The 21,026-nt window shown below is 53.7% G+C and overlaps 1 protein-coding gene across 2 annotated transcripts; it reads right to left on the minus strand.

The window, feature by feature from the left end:
* Positions 1 to 3,201: 3,201 nt before the first annotated feature.
* Asphd2 (aspartate beta-hydroxylase domain containing 2) lies at positions 3,202 to 12,676 on the minus strand. 2 transcript variants are annotated; one of them, XM_055606463.1, is made up of 4 exons: positions 12,620 to 12,676; positions 9,030 to 10,129; positions 5,069 to 5,182; positions 3,202 to 4,746 (listed from the first exon to the last, which is right to left on the minus strand). In XM_055606463.1, the coding sequence occupies exons 2-4, from the start codon at positions 9,835 to 9,837 to the stop codon at positions 4,637 to 4,639; spliced, it is 1,032 nt and encodes a 343-aa protein (XP_055462438.1). In that variant the 5' UTR covers positions 9,838 to 10,129; positions 12,620 to 12,676; the 3' UTR covers positions 3,202 to 4,636. The 2 variants fall into 2 exon arrangements, with proteins under 2 accessions (XP_055462438.1, XP_055462440.1); XM_055606465.1 differs by lacking the exon at positions 12,620 to 12,676 and adding an exon at positions 12,273 to 12,292.
* Between the last annotated feature and the right edge of the window lie 8,350 nt (positions 12,677 to 21,026).

The following is a 21,026-nucleotide window of genomic DNA, read 5'->3' on the forward strand; positions in this document are numbered from 1 at the left end:
AGGCCTGGTGAGGACGCTGAGGCACCAGCCTATCACGGGAGTCCAGCATGAGAAGATCTGCCTGTCCTTGGCTAGAAGGTCACCACTCCCAAGCGGGTGGGAAGCAGGGAGAGCGGTGGGGTGGAGGGGGCTTCTTGAGGGCTGTGGCTGTCCCTAGAGAGGGCTTGTGGCCTGTAGCCCTGAGAGGATAGGCAGCGGGTGGATGGAGCTGGCAGTGGACAAGGGAGCTAGTCTACCTGATGGGTGACAGGGACCCATCATGTCAACAGCAGTACAGGGGAGTGGTGCACTGGGGTGTTCATGATCTGCATCCCCCTCCTGCCCAGCACACACACCTACTCGCAGTCCTCAACTGCTGGCCTCTGAGAGGAGAGTAGCAGGAGGGGCAGCACCTGCCACCAGGCCCCTCTGTGAGGAGAGAACTAACCTGTTCTTCCTGCACATCTTTGAACCCTGACAGGAGCCCAGAGGCTGCCCAAGAATTGCTGAGAGGCAGTCCCTCTCTCTGTCTCACCTTCTTACAGCCAGGCCCAGCATGCTAAGGCAATGACTTGGGGCTCTGGCCTGAGGCCTGTGGAGGCTTCTAAAAGCACCATATTCACTCTCCTACCCAGCAGCCAAGCTGGTGCCAGCTTCAGCCTGGGCTCCCGTTACAGCATGTATAACCAAGGGCAGTGAGTGGCTCTTTTTGTGCCTTGTGTCCCTCCATCCTCATCCCCACACCCCGCTCAGCTAGCTCAGTGTCTTTGTATTCTTGTTAAAGCTTAGAAGATGCTGGCAACCCAAGAAAAGGCATTCTGAGGGTCCAGGACGTCAGCTGTTTGGCACTTGGGTGCAATCTACACCTATAGAGCAGTACAGTGCACGAGTTCCAGCAGAACACCCAGATCTGAACACTGGGGTCCCTGTGGTGTAGCTCTTCTCCAGCTTTAAACTGCCTCTGGATTACTACAGTGTAAACCAAGGGAAACTATACACATCTTTGCTGAGGAGAAACGACAAAGGGCTTAGCTGTGGGTTGGAACCTCGGGCCTCAGGCATGCTAGGTTCTACTACTGAACACCATCTCTTATTTTTTTTTTTAATGTGTTTTCACTCTGGTGGTGTGGCTCAGTGGCAGAGGTTCTGCCTAGAATCCCCCAGTGAGGGGTTGGGATGTGGCTCAGTGGCAGAGCCTCTGCAGAGAAACCCCAGTGAGGAGCTAGGGGCATAGCTCAGTGGCAGAGCACCTGCAGAGAATACCCCAGTGAAGGGCTGGGGCATGGCTCAGTGGCAGAGCACCTGCCTAGAATCCACTGTAGGGGACTAGGAGGTGGCTGAGTGATAGAGTGACTGCCTAGAATCTTATCAGTGGGGCATAACTCAGCGGTAATGTCCGCCCAGCATGCATGCAGCTCTGGATTCCAACCCCAGCAGTGCAACCAACCAACCAAAAACCCCTAAACACTCTCATCATGAACTTGGGATTGGCTCACATGTGGGAAGTGGGGTTGGGGAGAAAGGTTAAAAAAAAAAAGGGAGATGACCAGAAGTGACCTGAGAAGGTGGCGGGAAGTGGCCAGTCCAGTGTGAACCTCTTGCCACCTAGCACTGCAGTCCGCTTGAGTGTGTCCACAGCCATCTGTCAGCAGCTCTCGGTGGCCTCATTCTGTCCTGTTCCCTGCATTTATATCTGGTTCACAGCAGTCAGCTGGAGAGGTAAATGCTGGGGAAGGCTGCTGGCAGCGGTGCCTGCAGCCGGGAAGGGATCCTTAGAAAGGCACTGGCCCCTAGCCTATGTACATTAACATGCATGCACCTGTGCAGGCCCTCCTAAGCCACTGGAATGCCTGATTGAAGTCAGGTTAAGCTTCTGAAGCAAGCATGAGACCCATGCCACGGAAAAGACTGAGTGGGTTGCCACTTCTCAGTGGTATAGGACAGAAAGCACAGCTCAGTCGTGTCTCGGGAATCAGTGCAGTGTCTATGCTCATGGGGCCTAACAATCAACAGGCAGGGTTGGTTTCAAGCAAAGCTGCTTCAGGAAGCACGGGGACTCCGAAAGTGGGGCTGGCTAGTCTCCTGTGGTTCCTGCGGGTGTGGGGTGCGGGGGGTTCGTATCTGTTAGAACTTGAGTCATCGTGTGTCCAACTCTGATCCAACAGGGTAGGAATTTGGGAGATTGGCTGGTCCGGCCTGGGTCAGGGGTCCAGCCCTCAAGCTGATTTGCCAGACCTGAAACCTAAGGGCACAGTGTGGGGTTTTGTGCAGGGGCTCAGTGGTAGGGTGTCCGGCCCACATGGGCGAGATATGGGTTCCATCATTAGCATTGCAAACAACAAACACATAAACAAAAACCAGCACCCAGGATTCTGTTGACGAGAATTGCAAATCGGGCTGTTGTAGAGGCCGGGGCCAGGTGGACAGCCCAGCATCCCAGAGAACATGGCTCAGGCCTTACCGCCCTTGCTACCCAGAGCAGCAACCCTCAGCCCCAACTATTCAAGCCACAACAGCAGCGAGTTCTAAGATACAGGTAGGTCTGTGTTCCACCCCACAACACAGAAGGCAGCTGCTGTGGGATGGGCATGGGCCACCCACAATCTGCCTCTGCTGTATGCAGCCAAGCCCTCAGCTGGCACCAAAGACAGTGATGGGAAGCAAAGGAGGGTCAAGGGTCTAAGGACCTGTTGGTGACTTTGAGTCTTGGCTGGAGAGGCATGAAGAGGAAGCGGTGGGGATTCCTGTACCAGGTATTGGCTTGCTGTCCTTCCTCACCTCCGGTGGTCCTAGTGACACGCACAAATGACCCCCCAAACTGCTTAGTTGGTGGCGCAGCTGGAGGACGGGGAGGAACATCTTGGCCCTGGGAGGGCACCGCTCTTCCTTCCCTGGTGCAGCATCCCAGCGTTCACAGGCACTGGGCATGTGTCCCAACACCCTGCAGCCAGGCTGCCCCAGGGGTACCTGGCTGCCATCACTGTGGCCACCCGCAGTTGCTCACTGTATGTGGAGGAGATGGAACCCGGGGCCTCAGACATGCTAGGCCTGTGGTCCATCCTGAGCTACATCTTAGCTCTCTCTGTTAAGATGGCCATTTGGCCTCGCCCACGTGATTCGACTCAGAAACCAAGAGCCATGCTCCCACACCAGCCCGCCACTTCCCACGGCCCAGGCCCTGCCTGCTGTCACAAGCTACTTGACCACAGCACTTGTCAGCAAGCTCTTTATTTACTTCCTGTTCCCCACCTGTGTCCTTGGTGGTGGGGCAGCCAGGATATGAGGGAGTCATGCACTTTGAGGGGCTCTGCGGAGACCCCGAGTGCAGAAGCTCCAGAGCCCAATGGTTACCTCCCCAGCTCTGAGTAGAGAAGCATTCTGGGTGCTCTCCCTCCATCGTGGACTGACATCATCCAGTTAATGTCTAAAGGTGGCTGGTTGGCATTTGGACCTAACACTGAACCTCTAGATAAGGCAAGCTGTCCATTCTGTCCTGCTCTGCACAATGCTCATGGGCTACCACTGCCAGAGAGCATCCTGAGGATGGCTGGCTGGCTGGCTCCATTCTCACATCAGCTGGACTCAGGGCCTCTGGACGGCCTTCACTTTGGGACAATAACTGTCTTCTCTGGAGACCAAAGAACCAGCGCCATGTCTGTGGGTCTGTGGCTCTCTCTGGTATCCTCATACCCAAGGGTGTCCTCATACCCACTGAGCCACTGGGCTGACAGACATGGGGATGACTCTATGCCATCTCTCGTCTACTAGCATCTGAATGGTTATGTACAGATATAATAAATGTCAACTCTTAGGCAACACACTCCAAAGCATGATGGACACTCTGGTCATGTGGTTGGTGGCAGAGGTTCAGCCCGGCATGGTTCCTGCCAAGCTTGGCACACTCAAAACCACAGCAGCAGCATGTGTGAGGCCTGGCTTGGCAGTAGGCTTCTGGAGGCAGTGAGCTGAGTGGATCCCTGTTCTGCGGCTGACCTGAGAGCCCTCACTGGTCTTCAGCTCTGTAGGAAGCTGTGGTTAAAGAAAAGGCCCTGGTCACAACCACCGGGGCTTGCTAGACTTTGGGTGACAGCGATAATGACGGATTTCCTGGGCCTTGACCTATGCACCACCCTGCCGGTTGTCTGGCAGCTCATAATGAACCCAACTGGGTGTGCGGGCTGCAGGTGGCCTCTTGCTTCGGGACAGTGAAGGGTCCTAAGAACCCCAGCATCGGAGGTCAAGCTGTCTGGCTCAATGGCTTCTGGTTTGTGGTGTTCCGTTTTTTTTTGTTTGTGTTTGTTTGTTTGTTCTCACAGCTACGTAAGTTTGAGATGATTACATTTAGACAAACAGCCATTTGGTTACTCTATTCCAGAACACGGAGAAGACATCAGGTAGCAAAGTGACACAGACTGGAGGGGCACAGAGTCTCTGGTCACAGCCAAAGGGACAGACACACTGGTAGGCCAGAAGTCCCAGCAAATAACCAGAAGGGGAGAGAAACCTAGGAAGTCCCCAGTAACCAAAAGAATGATGCCCCACAGTGGCAGGAAGCCATTTCCGCTTCCAGCATGGATCAGGGCATGGTCAGGGTGGGCTGCCCCCCACAGTCCACCCAGGCTCCCACTCAGCCCGGCTCCGGCCCAGGCAAACGTCCTCATCGTCCTGGGGCAAAGATGAAATCCAGGGCCTGCCGTTCAGCAGCTGCCACGTTGGGGTGCCAGAGGTCCACCATGAAAACCACCCGTGGGCCGTCCTCAGCAGAACCTGGAGAGGAGCATAAGGGGTCAGATTAGCCCTGGCACAACTCAGTGTGGCCTGAGCTGTTGTCCCAACCCACAGAATGTCCGACACTGGGTGTGAACCTGAATGTGACGATGGCCTTTAGGTCATGACGACTGAAGTTGGCTTGTCACCTGTAATACCAGCTGGAGAGATTGTCCATGGGAAGATGATGTGGTTGGGGGCGGGGGCGGGGGCGCTTAGGACTTTCTGGTCAGTTTTGCCCAGTACTCTAAAAGTTTTCCTTACAAAGTCTAACAACCATGAAGCAAACGGGTGGGCAAGCTCTGGGAGAGGCAACGCCTACCTTCATGGAACGCAGTGTGCAGGAAGGAGTCGTCAAAGAGCAGACATCGGCCTTCCGCCCAGCACTGGGGCTCGCCCCCCACCACCAGCTCGCAGCCGTTGGGAGTCTTCAGACCTGGGGAGAAAACACGGGACTGAGAGTGGAGGCAGCCAGGTTTCAAGCCTGCTAGACGGTGGAGCTGAGCTGCTCTGGCTAATGCTCAAAAGCTCAGGTCTACCCTGGAGTCCACACTGTGGGCTGCCTGTGACCCTTAATTCAGAGGCTGAGACCACCCCGAGATGACGGTGTTAGGGGTCCTTGGGGATTAGGCTATGAATGGGGTCTACAGTTATGAAATGGACCCTTCTACCACGTGAGGTCACAGCCACAGGGTGCCATGAGTTCGCTGTGCTGGTGAGTCTTACATCAACTCAACACACAAACTGGAGTTATCTGAAAGGAGGGAACCTCAATTGAGAAGATGCCACCATAAGATCCAGTTGTAGAACATTTTCTTAATTAGTGATTGATGGGGGGGGGGGGCCCAGCCCATTGTGGGTGTGGCCATCCGTGGGCTGGTGGTCCTGAGTGCTGTAAGAAAAGAGGCTGAGCAGCACCCTCCATGGCCCCCGCATCAGTTCCTGCCTCCAGGTTCCTGTCCTGCTTGAGTTCCTGTCCTGACTTCCTCCACTGATGGACAACAATGTGGATGTGTAAGCCAAATAAACCAAGATGCTCTGGGTCATGGTGTTTCATCAAAGGAATGGCAACCCTCACTGAGATACCCACCCAGCAACCACAGCAGCCTGACAGAGCTCCACGCTGGACCTTCAGCCGCAGAACGGTGAGCAGCACACCCCTGGGCTCTTGTTTTGCTTGTTCAGACAGGGTCTCTCACTGTGTTGTCCAGGCTGACCTTGAACCCTGCATCCTCATACCTCGGCCTCCTGAGTACAGGCACCACCGACCAGCCGTTTCTGTTTTAATTTAAAACTTTGTATTCCTGTTGTGTGTACCTGACGACACACATGAGTGAGCATGAAAGGTGGTTCTGTCCTTCCACTGTGGGCTCTAGGGATCAGGCATGTAGGGCATGATGTGCCTTCACCCACCAAGCACATCTCCCCACCCCCTTTTTGGTCTCTGAAAGCCACCCAGCATGTGGCTGGCACTCAGAGCCCAGTAGATAGGTCAGTCTTTCTAGGGACAGGGGGATTAGTGAGGCAGCGCTGGCTGCCACGTAAGTTGTCAGCAGAATTCCTCCTTTGCCGGCTTCATCTGATCTGGGTCCTAGACTCTTTTGTTTAGGTTAAGAGCCTGAGAGTCTCCTTACCTCGGGAACTACTGATGATTAGTCCTGGGACCCATGGGAATCCAGGGACGCTGAGTTCAAACAGGCTTCATCCACACACTTCAGCCACCCTACAGCAGGACCTCTTCAAAGGACAATTTCCTGCGGCACCCTGGGGGCCATCCAAGACCCGTTATTTCCCGAAAATTACTAGCTGGCCTCGGAAGGGAACAGCCACTTCGGCAGAGTGTGTACTTTCTACACTCGAGTGTACATACAGCATATATGGTATGTGCTCATCAGACATTAACACAGGAGTCCACGCTTGGATGTCCTTCTCCCAGCCTGCCCACTCAACACACCCGGCTCCTACCACATCAGTCTCCAAGGCTTTCCCCTCCTCTGCATCCCAAAGCTTTTGAACAGCACAGTAGCTGAGGACACAGTTCAGCAGTTCGGCGCTTGCCCAGCATGCATCGTTCTTGGGTTCACCCCACTACCGTTTAAATCAAAAGCTCCCACAAAGCAACACCTTTCAAAAGAAAAACTGCACTCCCATTGCCAAAAGGCTCGAGCCCCAGCCTGGCCCCGCTCTATGGTTTGCTGCCGCCTGGGCTCTCCTACCTCAGCCTCCCAGCTGTTTGCATCCTCCCATGATGGATCCTCGCCAAAGGTTTATTAACCAAAGCCACTGTGTGGATCAAAGGCTACCCGGTAGTAGTGATGGCCTCTGCCTGCCAAGAACTTCACATGCACAAACTACTTCTGCTCCTCAAACAGCCCTGAAGGCAGAGTTGAGCACCCCTGTTCCAGAGAACAGCTTGGCTTCCAGGGCCTGATAATGGAAGATGAGTGAGGACCTAAGCCAAATGTGCTGCCTCCAGAGCCCTGTGGTCCACTGTTTCCCAGGGCAGAGGCTGTGCCTTCCAGAGTCATGAGAGCCACTGCCACACTCAAGAGAAGACTGCCAGGCGCTGCGCCAAACGGCCACTTAGTGAGTTGTGTCCCCAAACTTCTCCCAGCACTGCTGCTGAGTGCCCATTTTGCAGAGAGGCGGCGAGGTCTAGGGAGACTCAGGCTCTGTCCAGCCCCACAGCTGCCCATGGACCCAGACTCCCCACTTCCTGCCGGCCTCTTGTCCTGCCGGCCTGCCAAGTCCCTCCACAGCAGCCCTCTGACGGTGTCACTCCTTCTCAGCACTGGCATCTTCAGTCCAACCCGTACCTTACTCAGAATCCTCACCCAGAGAGCTGAGGGAGCAGAGCTGCTGGGGTAAGAGGGGGCGGGAGACCTAGCAACTGACATAGGCTCCCTGCAAAGCACACTAGGGAACCCCTCCACAGCCCGCACAGGGCGCTCATCCTCTGCTTTCCTTCTCTCCTGAAGTCAGCCAGCACCGCTGCTTACCGCTATTGCCCAGCTCGGCACACGCTAGCATGCTCACCAGCAGGGCCACGGCCTCTGTCACCAGCCTTTTGTCACCATTTGCCAGGAGGAAGAGGCCACAGAGCTGTGAATCTGACTCCATGCACCACACTCTGCCCTTAGCTCTGGTAAGCACTGAGACACACCTCGTGTTATCAGATCCCCAAAGGAGAACCATGGCCTCACTTTCTAAGGAGGAAGCTCTGAGGAGGGAAGCAACTTGCCCAACACAGCCCAGCTAGCTCACCAGCTGGGCCAGATGCAAATGCAGCTCAGCTTGGGACCCAATTTGCACGCCACACATACACAATGTGCAAGATTCCTAGAATTTGAATAAAGTGACCAGAATACTGGGCACCATTTATCCACGGAAAGTTTAGCATCTCTCACAGCCTCCTTGGGCATCTTCCGTGACACCCCCACCCCCTGGCCCATGAGGTCTGTCACCACAGACTAGCCACCAGCCATACCTGGATACACAAACTCAAGCCAGTGAGAGCTTTAGGCCAGCTGTCCCACTGACCACAGCCCAGGCCCTGGGCAGCCACACGTGGCTAGCGGCTCACGTAAGAGACAGGAAATACTAACAACGAAGCTACCATCCTCCCCTCCGAAGTTCTAGACAGAGCTGGCGGTGGTGCCAGCTACTAGGTTTAGGTTGGTGTGAGGCCCAGTGGCAGGGAGTGTGTGTGAGTGCCCGGGCTCCATCTCAAGCACCACAGGAGAATGAACCAAAGTTTGAGAGAATAAAAGGAAATGAGATTCACCTTCTGCTGTCACAGTCGTTTATAGACCACCACCAGGAAAAAACAAAAACCTTTTTCTGGGGCTGGGGCTATGGCTTAGTTTGTAAAGCTCTTGTGGTACAAACATGCAGACCTGAGTTGGAACTTGCGCAGGTGAACCGGATAGGCACTGCAGCACACACTTGCAGTCACAGGGCTGGGGAGTGGAAGACACAGAGATCGCCCTCGGCCTTGAGACCAGACGGCTTAACCTAAGCCGTGAGCCCAGGGCTTAGAGAGAGCCTAGGAAAAGTAAGCTAGAAACAAGACTCCAGCCTCAACACAGACACACATGTAGTGCAGGCTAGCCCTCCAAGCCCTGACCCTTCTGCCTCAGCCTCTCGAGTGTTTGGACTGCAAGGTGCCATTGCGCCCAGCTAAGCACTGCCGGGATTGGATCAAAGCCCCCAAGAGGCAAAGGCACCTTCTTACGTGAGGCTTCCGTGAATGTGCGTGCTGGGGCTCCGCCCCCTCCACGTACCTAGGTGGCACCGGATGCGGATGTTTGTGGGTCCGTAATGCTCCGTGATCACAGTCCCAGGACTCAGCACTGAGATGCAGGCGTTCCCGAAAACATTGTTGCCGATACAGGTCCGGAGGCTGCCAAGCAAGCGGTAAGTCCGTGGGCACTTCCGGCAGTTCCTGGGGACGCACACGCCCTGGTTCACAAAGTCAAAGGTGAACCACTCCCCGCTGGGGGTGCTGTTCACCTTCCAGCCCTGCGGGAGGCTGCAGTTAGAGAAGGCCTTGTAGAGCGTCTCGAACTCGCAGAGGATGGCCTGGAAGTTCCGCTCCAACAGCTCCACGTCGTGCTTCTGGGCGTCCCGGGAGAAGTAGGGTGATGTGGGGAGGTCAGGCAGGAAGAAGACCTCGGGCTTCTGGATGGAGGGCTGGCTGCTGAGGTAACGGCCCTGCTCCCGGATGCCCTTGTGGATGCGGCCCATGCCGGACCAGGAGTACCGCTTGGCGTATTCCTGCAGGTTGTGGTAGAGCTTCTGGTTGAGGCCGTCGTGGTGCGTGCAGTGTACACACTCGGGCGACTGGCAGTACATGGACCCATTCTGCAGTCCGTTGGCATCGACGCCCTGCAGGAGGGAGTTGACGGACACATGGGGTCGGGGCTGCTCTCTGCCCACATGGTAACAGTACCAGAGAAACAGGACCAGCAGGCAGGCCACAGTGACCACGGCTGTGCTGTCGCAGTCCCGCACGGACTGGATGCCAGTGGCAATGCAGTCCCTCAGGCCATCCAGAGACCAGCTCCAGGTTACCAGCCACTCCAGCCACATCTTGGTGGAGTCAGTACTCGGAGTGAATGAAGCCGGCTCAGATGATCAGTCCTCTTGGGGTCCCTGGGGCACCCCCAGCGTGCAGGTTAACAGGCAGACGGTGTGGCTGGAGCAGGGGGAGGCATGGCTGCCACTGTCCCTCAGTTCCTGCCCAGGGCTCCATTGATGAACAGTGAGGCCTGCCAACTGGGCCCACTAGTGAAAGTCACTGCAGTGGGGTAGAGGGCGCTGCCTTATGTCCCGTTAACAAATGCTGTCAGTCACCGTGCAAGGCTTTTCATGATGTCCATACCTGGATGGAAACAGAAAACAGCAACATGAAAGTTATGACTAGAAAAGTCCTGAATAGCAAGAGTCTCAGGAGGCTGGAAATACATCATTAAAACAGCACCGACGCCTCCCCGCTTCCCTTCTCAAGCACGATGTAAGTCAGGCTATCACCACACCGGAGAAGCAAGTGGGTGCCCTCGAGTGACTGTTGCGGCAGACACATGGCTCCTTGTGCCACTCAGCTGCGAGGTGACCTAGTGGCCTCGCCCACAGGCTTATGAAAGGGAAAGCAGCACCCTTCTCAGTCCCTGACTCAGTTTCCCACCCGGACAGCAGGACACTCCCTTGCTGGACATCCTGCTTGGGGGAGGTGGAGCCCCCAAATCACTGCCAAACACGATGCAAGCCCGACTGTGCCTCTCAGGTCTCTAGAACCTAGAATGCCCCCCAAGGGGAACCCAGAGTGTCCCCCAGTTTCTCTGCAACGCTCTGTCCACCCTTCCTTCTCCAAGGCGGTACAAACAGCCAGGTGTGTGTTCTCCTGAAAGCACCTCCATCAGGAGCACGGCTGGGAGCATTTCAGTGCTCCTCCCTCCTCCCCTTGGGGCAAATGGGGGACAGTGACAGCACAACTGTGTCCCACCGCCTGGACCAGCTAGGCCTGGGAAGTCTGCAGCGCAGCAGAGAAGTCACACACATAAATTAGACATAGGTTAGACCTGCCTTTTGCAAGGCACTGCCCTTCTCTAAGCCTTCTCTGTTTTCATCCTCAGCTGGCTGGGGATGATGATGTCATCGTAAACCCTCGATGTGTGATCAACAGGCAAACCAAAGATGGAAACTACCCCAAGGCTCCCGTCCCAGACAGGAGGCAAAGGCCGAAGCAACCTGACTTGGGTGATGTCCATTCCCAGACTCAAGGAAAACCTTTGGTGCTCACTCAGGACCCACTGGCATCATCCAGGTGTCAGCTGAATAAAGATTGGCTATAATGTTTCGGAAGTCAAAAACACACATGCTGAATATTCATGGGGACTCTTAGGCTTCTAGGAAAAGTACAGGAATGTGGAGAGGAGAAGCCAGTTTCTTCTCAAGATGCTGAGCCGGGTGTTAAGCTCACCACCCGCCCCTCCTCCATGGGTAATGCCATCCACCCTGGCTGTTTCCTCTTTAGGAAAAGCCCCAGAAAGGTGTCTTCTTTGCACTTCTCTTCAAGACAGCCTAGGGTTCCCGAGATTCTGTGTGAGACTCTCACCCGGTGTTCACAGACTCTTCGAGCAAACACATTCCTTCCCTAACTGCAACTCCAAAGCTGCCTTCAGCAGCCAGGCTTCCTCAGATGCCCCGAGACTGAGTTTGTGGTAGTACCTGACTGGAGAAAATAAGTTCCCACCAACCTGCTTAATGCCAACAGCGCGCGCACGCGCACGCGCGCGCGCGCACACACACACACACACACACACATACACACATGCTGCTCACACACCTGGGTGGGTGACTAGAAGAGCTCTCGGTGGCTGGGCTCCCTCAGAACACCCTCACTTCGGACCACACTGACTAGAGCCTCCCCTGAGACAGAGCAATAAACAGTTCCACAAGGACAGACCTGAACCCCTTCACAAAACCAAACCCAGCACTAAGAGGGGCACAAGAGCTGATCTGTGACAAGAAAGCAAACTGTGGCTTTGGTAGAGCGAGTAGCAGCAGGAGGGTGGATGGGTGCACACTGCTGGCTCTCTTCACACATCTGTTCCCGTCAGGGATGGGCATCATGCAGCCCTGCACCTCAGATCTCAGAGACCAGCAGGCTCTGGGGAATAAAGGCCAAATTCACGTCCAAACAAAGGTAAGTTCTGACATGAGAAATGCCTGGGGAGACAGTCTCCACTTGACCCAGTTAACCCGGATCAGATGACCAGCTCAGGAGGCTTTCTGATGCTAACGAGCTCGGGTCACCCTGAGGTGAAGCCAGGCGACCCTCAAGCCCCCCTACCCCAAGGTACAGCACAACATAGGGGAGGTTGTGTTGCTTGCTATTCGCTCTAGCAGGGAGCCAGAGAACTGTCCTGAGACAAGCCCTCCCCTCGAGGGATCTTCCTCACGGTCTCCAGTGTCACAGGGCCTGGATGGAGTACGAAAGGAGAGAGGCCAGAAAGATGCGTTACCGCAGGTGGTGATGCCCATAGTCAGGGGAGGAGATGGTGAGGTGAGGGCTACCTGGAAAAGTAGGAAGGAGGTGTAGGGCGCGTGACAATTCATGGGACAGGGAGGTGGGTTAAAGTGGGTGATGTTGAGGAGGAATGGGGGACCAGGGAAAAAGGCGATGGAGGAGGTTGGAAAGAGGAGAAGGAGAGAAAGTGGGGGTGATGCTGCGCTGCGCGATCCAGCCCGAGAGGCACTCGGCACGCAGCCGGTGCTAGGCGACCGCGGGCCCTGGGCCGGCCCGGGATGCAGGCGCGGGCGCCCCGAGCATCGTCCTCCGCAGCCCCTCAGCCCCGGCGACGCTGCTTACCTGCGCGCGCGGCTGCGGGGACCCGGGCGACGCCACTGCCCCAGGGTCGGAGCCGCCCCCTGCCGCGCCCGCAGCCGCCGCCCGGCCGGAGCCGCGAGCCCCGCCGAGCTGGTGCCGCCCGCGCTGCGCTCCGCGGCCTCGAGGACCACAACTCCCACAATGCCGCGCGCGCCTGGCGGCGGGGAGGGGGCGGCGGGGCGGGACCCCCCGGCGCGTGCACCTGCCGCGCGTGTCCGAAGGGGAGGGGGCCCCGCGCGTCCCGCCTCACCGCGCGCCGGGTGCGTGCATCAGATTCAGGGTGTTCGTGTTTGAATCGCCCTGGGTCCTGCTCTGCCCTCCCTCCCACCCTCCCTCCCGCATCCCCTCCCCTCGGTGTCCTTCCCCTCGCCCCTCTTGCCTGTGATGGATCCCACACACACTTCTGAGGCCCCGCGGACACGTGGGATGAAATTGCAAAAGGAACAGCCTGGAGGATCCGGGGCTCCGTGCCCCGCCTGGGCGCTGCCCACTGGAGCTGTTGCAGACCTGGCGCCTGCCCACAGGGAGGCCCAGTCTAGTCAGCAGCGCCCAGTTCAGCCCAGCTCACAGGAGACAGGAGGGACACCGCTCTGTGAGCGCCCAGGGAAGCGTGGGCTCCGAGGAACAGTGCATGGGTGTTTTGGGAGCGTGGGGTGGGATGCCAGCCCACAGCCCATCTGTGTCTGTCCTCGAACCTACTGCTTCCAAATCCCAGCATGCATCTCTGTCATGGCCTAGAATCTTCATTTTTCTTCAGGATCCGCCTGTCCCAGAACTCCCTGGCCCTTCACCCAGGCTTGCCCTTCAACTGTTAGTGGCTGAGAACCCACCTCCCTCACCCAGGACCCATTACCTGGACAGAGCCCACTCTGTCACTTAAGCCCTTGTCACACCTCCAGAAATAGAATAACAGCATTTCCCCTACTTTTTCTTTTAATACAATAACCCAAAATGCATTCATTGATTTACTAGGTTCTTTTGTAGGACTGCCACCAAACACCTGACAGAAACCTCTTGTGGAGGAAAGGCTCATCTGGGCTGATGGGTCAAAGGTTTTCAGTACGTCATGGAAGAAAAGGTGTGGAGGAATGGTGGACATGGAAGTACATGATCTAGGCTCAGTAAACTGGAGCGAAAACAAAAACAAAACAAACTCCAGGGCCAGCCAGTCCTTCAAAGCGTACCTCTACTGCCTACTGCCTGCAGCCAGCAGCCAGACTCTCCTCCTTTAGGCTCCAGGGCCTTCCCAAACGGTGCCATAGGCTGAGAACAAGCTGTCAAACCATGAGTATGACTTAGATTGGAACATTCACAATGAGAGCCTGTAAAGTGGACTGAGGGCAGGTGTGGGCTAGAGTGGGCTGCCCCGGAAGCTGGTCCTTCTCAGCCCGAGTAACGGGGCCGAGTGGCCAGAGAAAAAACAGGGCTTGTGTCCTGCTTCCCATTTAGAAAGTTGCCCAGATCTAACCTGGCTCGAGGTACTTCATGCATAGAGAGCACTAATTCTTCATATGGTCGTCTGTATGTGTTCCTTTCCCGGACTACACCGTCTGCAGTGCATCATGAATTAATATTGTCTATGAACCTTGTAATTTTCTGTGACCAGGGTGATTACAGGGCTCCGAGTTTGTTAAGCATATTTATTTGTTTGGTGGCCAGATTCCAGACATGCTTCTGCTAACTTTTCTGGCCATTTCATCTTTTTTTTAATTGGCTGAGAGTCTCAGAAAATGAAAATGACCTCCCATTCTCTGTCAAGCTCCAGTGGCCTTAGGTGAATTCTGCCAGAAAAAGGTATCCATGACTTGCAAAGGGAACTCTGGGGGTGAGGACTGTGGACACACTGCCGCTGAGCTAGTGGAAGGGCTGGGACTAAGTGCGTCTAAATTGCCTGCCTTCAGCTCGGCTGTGGTGTGTTCTCCTCCCTCCTGTCTTGGCGAGGGCAGTCACTGCAGCCCATTCTACACTGCACAGCCCATCATTAAACCACCGCAGGAGCTTGTGCCCCCCCCCCAGCTCTTTGCTTCTGCAGCTGCAGCGTCTGTATGCTTGGGGGTGGCTTGCTTGAGGACATATCTCACTCAGTCAAGGTCACAGTGACCCAACAAGGAGTGTGTGTTAAAGGGAACTGGCATGGCTACTGTGGAATGTGACTGGGAGTGTCATCTGCCAAAACGACAAGTTAGGTTAAGAACCAACAGCTTAGCTTGGTTCTTAGCTTAGCTTCCAGGTGTAGGGACACACACCTAGAACCCCAGGATTTAAGGGGTTAAGGCAAAGGGATGGGAATTCTAGGCCAGCCCAGGGCTCTATAGCAAGGCCCTGTCTCAAAACACAACACAAAAGAAAACAAACAGCCAATAACGTCACTGTGCAACAGTTGTGCTTTCATGAGGCAACACAATAAGGGTTTGAGAAGGAGGGGGGGAGTCATGGGTGACCTTGAAGGTTATGTTCTACAGCAAAGAAAATACAATTACATTATGGTATCATTTTACCCTCTGTGTGGGTTTGCATGAGAATGCCCCCCCACCCCCATAGGCTCATGTTTGAATACTGGTCCACAGCTGGTGGAACTGTTTAGGAAGGATTAGGAGGTGTGGCCTTGATGAAGGAGGTGTACTATTAGGAATGGGCTTTGAGGTTTCAAAAGCCCAGGCCCAGTTACAGTCAGTGTTTTTTTTTTTTTTCTCTCTCTCTCCCCCGCTTTCTCACTGCTGCCATGCTCCGAGCCATGATGGTTATGGGCTCACCCTCTGGAACTGTGATCCCATCCCAACGAACTCTTCTGTAAGTTGCCTTCTTAATTATAGGGAAGCACCTAAGACACCTGCTTGCATGCACACATGGGTCTATGTGTATCCCTGAGAAGCAGTGGGGGAACACGTGTAATCTCTTACATGAGATGCTCTGTGTTCACACATGCAGAAGATATCCCTCAGAGGAGCCAGTTTTAAGCCACAGGATTTTTAAGTTCATGGAAAGTTAAGAAAAGAAAAGGGACTGGGATGGAGGGCAGAGGGAGGGCCCGCATTTCCCACTGTGTCTAATTTGACTCTCTCTTACATACAGGTTTGCTGTGTAGCCCCAGCTACAGCTCAGGCTGTCAAGGCTTGGTGGCATGTGCCCTAATGTACTGAGCCACATCATCTCTCCTACTGACAGTTTAAAAACTACCCTGTGATCATCTTAAATACCCAGAAAACAATGTTGGCAAAATTCAACCCCTAAGAACGCAGAGCAAAGCAGGAGCGGGAGAGAATGACAGTGGTATGTCTGGCAGTGTCGTGAGTGCTGCATGCCTGTGTGTGTGCGCCCGCACTCTCTCCACATGTGTGAAGAGAGACCCTGGTCCCAGGATATGGTACTTTTCAATAGTGGCTGAAGTTAGTTTAACACCCTTTGCTCTGGTTACATTTTCAGAATAGTATTTATGTTCAAGAATGTTCCTTGCATTTTCTTTAATGTAGAAAAAAAATTAATGCAGTGAGCTTTCATGGAGAGAAAAACCAAAATCTGCGAAGAGGAAAAATGTTGGCACAAACCAGAGACAAAAATCCATCAGCCTAGAAAGATCTTCCAAGCGTAATGTCTGTGACTGCAGAAGGCTGAGGCAGGAGGATTGCCACAGGTTTGAGACCAGCCTGTAACACATAGTTGAATTAGAACAAATTCCACATTGATGTGTAGTATAGTACAAAGTATAAAAACATACGCTAATATGTATCAGTAACAAAGGTATTGTGTGAGGCCAGTCAGTACAAATTGAGGTTGGTAGTTACTGCTGAGCAATAAGACAGGCAGAGGGAACACATTTGGAGCACAGGCGCTGTGGAGAAGGCTCAGCCAGTAGGTGTGCCTGCTGTACGGGCACGATCTGATTCCACATCCCCAGAACTCACAGAGGACTGAGGCGTGGCTGTAAGCAAGCCTGTAAACTCAACGTCAGGGGCAGAGACAAGGGGTTTGCTGGGGCCCTCTGCCGTCAGCCAAGCTCCAACTTCAGGGAGACACCCAGAAAGCGATAGAGCAGGGCGCTCCTGGGGCCTTCATGATGTGCACACACACACACACACATTTGTACAGATATCACGCACGCATGTATACGCATCCATGCATGCACACTCACTTTAAATACCAAGGCCAAGACAGGAGAGATGGCTCAGTGCTTAGAAGCACTGGCTGCTCATGTGGAGGACCTGGGTTCGATTCCCAACACCCTCATGGCAGCTCACAACTATTTGTAACTTCAGTTCCAGGCAGGGGATCTGATGCCCACTTTTGACCTCCACAGGTACCAGGCATGCATGTGGTATACATATATACATGCACACAGGCAAATATTCATACACATAAATACATAAAATTAACATTAAAAAATACCAAATCTATGAAACAAAACATTAAGATGAAGTTGATCCATGACATTGTAGTTTGTTTGATTTGTTCCTCTGAATGATTCAAGTGTCAGAAATGATGAGGCATCAGTATGAGTAGGGAAAGTGAGCTTTTGAAAGTTTGGGTTGTCTGATGTGACATGAGTGATTCGAAGCACAAGAACGGCCATTTTCGTGTGGTTCAACTTGGTGTTAGTGGTACTATTTTTGGGTGTTCTACTGAATTCCTCTGGGCAGCTGCTTCCTGTCGGTTTTATTTACTATCGTGTGTGTGTGTGTGTGTGTGTGTGTGTTAGTCAATGTTACCACCAACTTGACAGGATTTGGAGTCTCCTAGGAGACACAGCTAGGCAACTCTGTGAGGGTGTTTTCAGATATAACTGAGGAAGGAACAGCCACCTTCATTATGGGCAGCACGGGCCCATGGAAGGGGGATCCAGGCTGAATAAAAAGGAAAGTTAGGAAAAATAGCGCTCAACACCAGCACTTCTGATCTCAGGAGCCGCATGACTGGCCACCTCGGGCTCCTGGCATGTGGTGGATCACAGTCCCTGAAGTAGATATTTGCTCACAAGGATGAGAGAAGTAAACTGATACGGGAGGTGAGTTAGGGGAGCGGAACCTGCACACTCTGGGAATTGCCAAGAGAAGTCAGAGAACAGCATTCTAGGAGAAGAGTCTGCAGCTCTCCAGCTGGGTCTGGCGCTGGATGGGAGTGCTTGACGGTTGGCATGGACACCCAGGGCATTCTGTCCAGAAAGCAGAGCCACAAGCAGGTGTTCCAAGAACGGTCAAGATCACCCCACACTAATCCAATAATGCGCCGCTGACATCCATTTAGCATTTGAACTTCCTGCTTCTGGCGTAAATTGTGGGGCCAGACACTTGGCGGGCGGTGGCGGGGACCTGCCTCCAGATGCTGGAGTAAGTGAATTACCCAGAGGCTCTCGGGAAAGCCTGTTTGTTTCCCCAGCTGCCTGTCACTGGGTCAGCCTGCTTCGTTTCCTCGGTGTTCTTACTGGGTCACTGTGTTACCATCTTGAGTGTGGAAAGCCCAGACTTGGTGCCAGGAGCTGTCTTGGAAGGTCATGAAACCTTTAGGAGGATGGCCTTGCTGGGGTCAGCCTTGAGGTTTGCAGCCCAGACCCTCTTCCTGTCTGCTCTCTTTAACCTCGCTGAGTTAGATGGAGATTAGGGTCTCAGTCCTCCTCCTCCCCCAGCAGCGTGAGCCACGTGCCACCACACTTTCCTCACGTGGCTCATGTCATGTCCGGATTCTGCCACGCTGACAAAAAAAACTAACCAATGTGATCTGGCTGCTCTGTGTCCCTCCGATGCCTTGGACTAGCTTCAGGCGAGTAGCATGTGCTGACAGAGAGGTTCTTGAGGCGATAGGGTTAAAAGGCGGTGGGAGTTTTGTGGGGAGAAGTAGGTGACTAGGTCCCTGGTGTTGGCTGATGGCCTCAAAAGGCATTAATGTAGGTCTCTAGGGAATGGTGTTAGTTCCTGTGAGCGCAGAGTTATAAAAAGAGCAACCCTGATCCCTAAATCTTTCTGTCTTCCTGTGTTGTCCTGTACTGTAGTCCCTCCCTCTTGTGCACGTTCCTGCAGTGATAGGCAGGTCAGCAAAGTTCAGGATCAGTCAGTAGAGGTCAGCCAGACAGAAAGGGCTGCTCAGTCACGGACTGTCGGCCTCCAAAAGAGAGCCACACATCCTTCTTTGTGCAGTGTCCAACTCGGGGCATTTCGCTATAACAGCGTCAGGTTGACCGGCATGTCAGGCACAAAGCCTGAGCACTCCTAACAGCCCCCACATGAGAAAACAAAGATGAGCAAGGGTTAGATTCCAACACCATCTTCAAGAGAATCAGCCCAGAACCAACACCTGAAATAGGATTCAGCTCTTATGTGCAACAGATATTATCTTGATGACACATTTTGTTCCCATAAGACGTTTTTAATGGGAACAGACTAGGACCAAGTACAGGCTTCAGTGTCTGCCTCCAGCTGGGGTGACACTGATGCTATTGAACTTGCTCCGGGGAGGTCACTCCAAGGGCAAAGTGCTGCTTGTGCTGGTGTGAGGACCTGAGTTTGCTCCTAGAACCACCTTGAGAAAGAAAGAAACAGACCAGTGGGCCGTGGCATATGGCTATGATCCCAGCCATGGGGAGGTGGTCGAAGACACCCTTGGGATTTCCTGGACAGCCAGTCTAACCTAATGAGCAAGCTCCAGGCTGGTGAGAGACCCTGTCTCAAAAAACCTGAAGGAAGACAGCCCAAGTTGCCTCCTGGCTTCCATACACACGTGTACTGCCCACACAAACATGCACCACACATGCAAATTATTGAACAGCCAGTGCCCAGTGGTACCACCCCTCACAGTACATGCTGGCTGCGCACACGACGTAGAGCTGTGTCAATGCAGACTAATCGGTGTTGGCTCTGGAAGAAGACATAAGAAGCAATACGGGAACCTAGTCTTTCTATTTATTCTCTCTATGTAACCTTGGCTGGCCCGGAGCTCTGTGTGTGGACCAAGCCGGCTTTGAACTCAGAGAGACCCACTGAGATTAAAGGCATGGACCACAGCTGGTTTAGGAATCTAGTCTTTAAGAATAATCCCAATCCCAGGAGCAGAGAAGACAGGGTGGCTACACAGGCTTCCCAGTGGAGACAGGCTCACTCCCATCCTCAGCTCACCCTTCCGTCTCCCAGCACAAGGCCTGTACTTCTCAGCTACTTCTAAACTCTGAAAAGCTCCCTGGGTGGCCCCCGGGCTGTATTCCTCACTCAACACACAGGACACCAGGTACACAGCACCAGTGGGGAACCAGGAGCAGAGGGTCTTAATGCAGTCTCCAGAGAGGTTTTCAAACATGATCAACATTTAAAAATTACAAGACACCCCTCGTCCTAGCTCCACTTTGTATTGCTGTATTCTGATAGCTAACAAAAGCAACTTCCTGGAGAAACGGTTTATTTTTGGCTCACAGTTCATAGGGTGTAGTGCATCATGGGCGGGGCCCACGGTGGCAGGATTGTGAGGCAGATCCACAGTCAAGAAAGAACAACGAAGGCAAGCATAGTGGCACATGCCTTTAATCTCAGCACTCGGGAGCCACAGGCAGGTGAATCTCTGTGAGTTAGAGACCAGCCAGCCTGATCTATAGAGTGAGTTCTAGGACAGCCAGGGCTACACAGAGAAACCCTGTCTCAAATAAAACAAAACAAAGCAACCCCCCTCCAAAGAAAAGGCAGGAAAGGCTTCTGTTCAGTGTATTTTCTCCTGTGTATTCAGTCCAGGATCCCAGACAAAGGAATGGTGCTGCCCGAGGTGGGCAGGTCTGCCCATTGCAGCCTGATAAAGGTAATCTCTCATAGGCATTCCCGGATCCTAGGCCCATCAAGTTGACCATTGAGATTAACGATTGTACTAATTTAAAATAAAAAACAAGCGGGCTAGCAAGATGGCCCAGCAGGAAAAAGGGCTTTCGTCACACATCTGAAGCCTCGAGTCCTGTATCTGGAACCCACACAGTGAAGAACCAACTCCACAGAGCTGTCCTCTGACCTCCGCATTCAGGCTTCCCCGCAACAGTGATAAACATTTAAAAAAGTCTTTTAAGAAGAAAAGTTCCAGATTCTCTTGAAAAGAGGTAAAATGTTCAGGAATGCTGGGACGTGCTTATTCGATTATGTTGGCTAGTGTAGAAGAAGGCTTGTGTTGGCCGTGACACCAGTGACAACTGTCACTTGTCACTGTCTTTACACCGTGCATGTGTGTGGGCACTGAGAGTGAGGTGCTGTTCCCGCCCCTCCTCATCTTCATCAAAAGTGGAGAAACAAAAGCCAGCCCAAGAGGGAGGGCTGGTGGACTGACTGGTGGGCTCTGTGGTGCCTTCTATATCCCATAAACCCTTGGGTTTGAAGCTCCCAGAGCGACATGGCCAAACACACTATAGAGAAATATCCGGCTGTCTGCTGCTGTT

The sequence above is a fragment of the Psammomys obesus genome, unplaced genomic scaffold (assembly GCF_907164565.1).
Source record: "Psammomys obesus unplaced genomic scaffold, mPsaObe1.curated_primary_1811, whole genome shotgun sequence".
Lineage (NCBI taxonomy): Eukaryota > Metazoa > Chordata > Mammalia > Rodentia > Muridae > Psammomys > Psammomys obesus.

Excerpts from the sequence above, each read along its gene's own strand:
- Asphd2 (XM_055606463.1), bottom strand. The coding sequence starts at position 9,837 with ATGTGGCTGGAGTGGCTGGTAACCTGGAGCTGGTCTCTGGATGGCCTG. Across the intron at positions 5,183-9,029 it reads CCGCATCCGGTGCCACCTAG|GTCTGAAGACTCCCAACGGC; the intron begins GTACGTGGAGGG and ends TTTTCTCCCCAG. Across the intron at positions 4,747-5,068 it reads GCACACTGCGTTCCATGAAG|GTTCTGCTGAGGACGGCCCA; the intron begins GTAGGCGTTGCC and ends GCTCCTCTCCAG.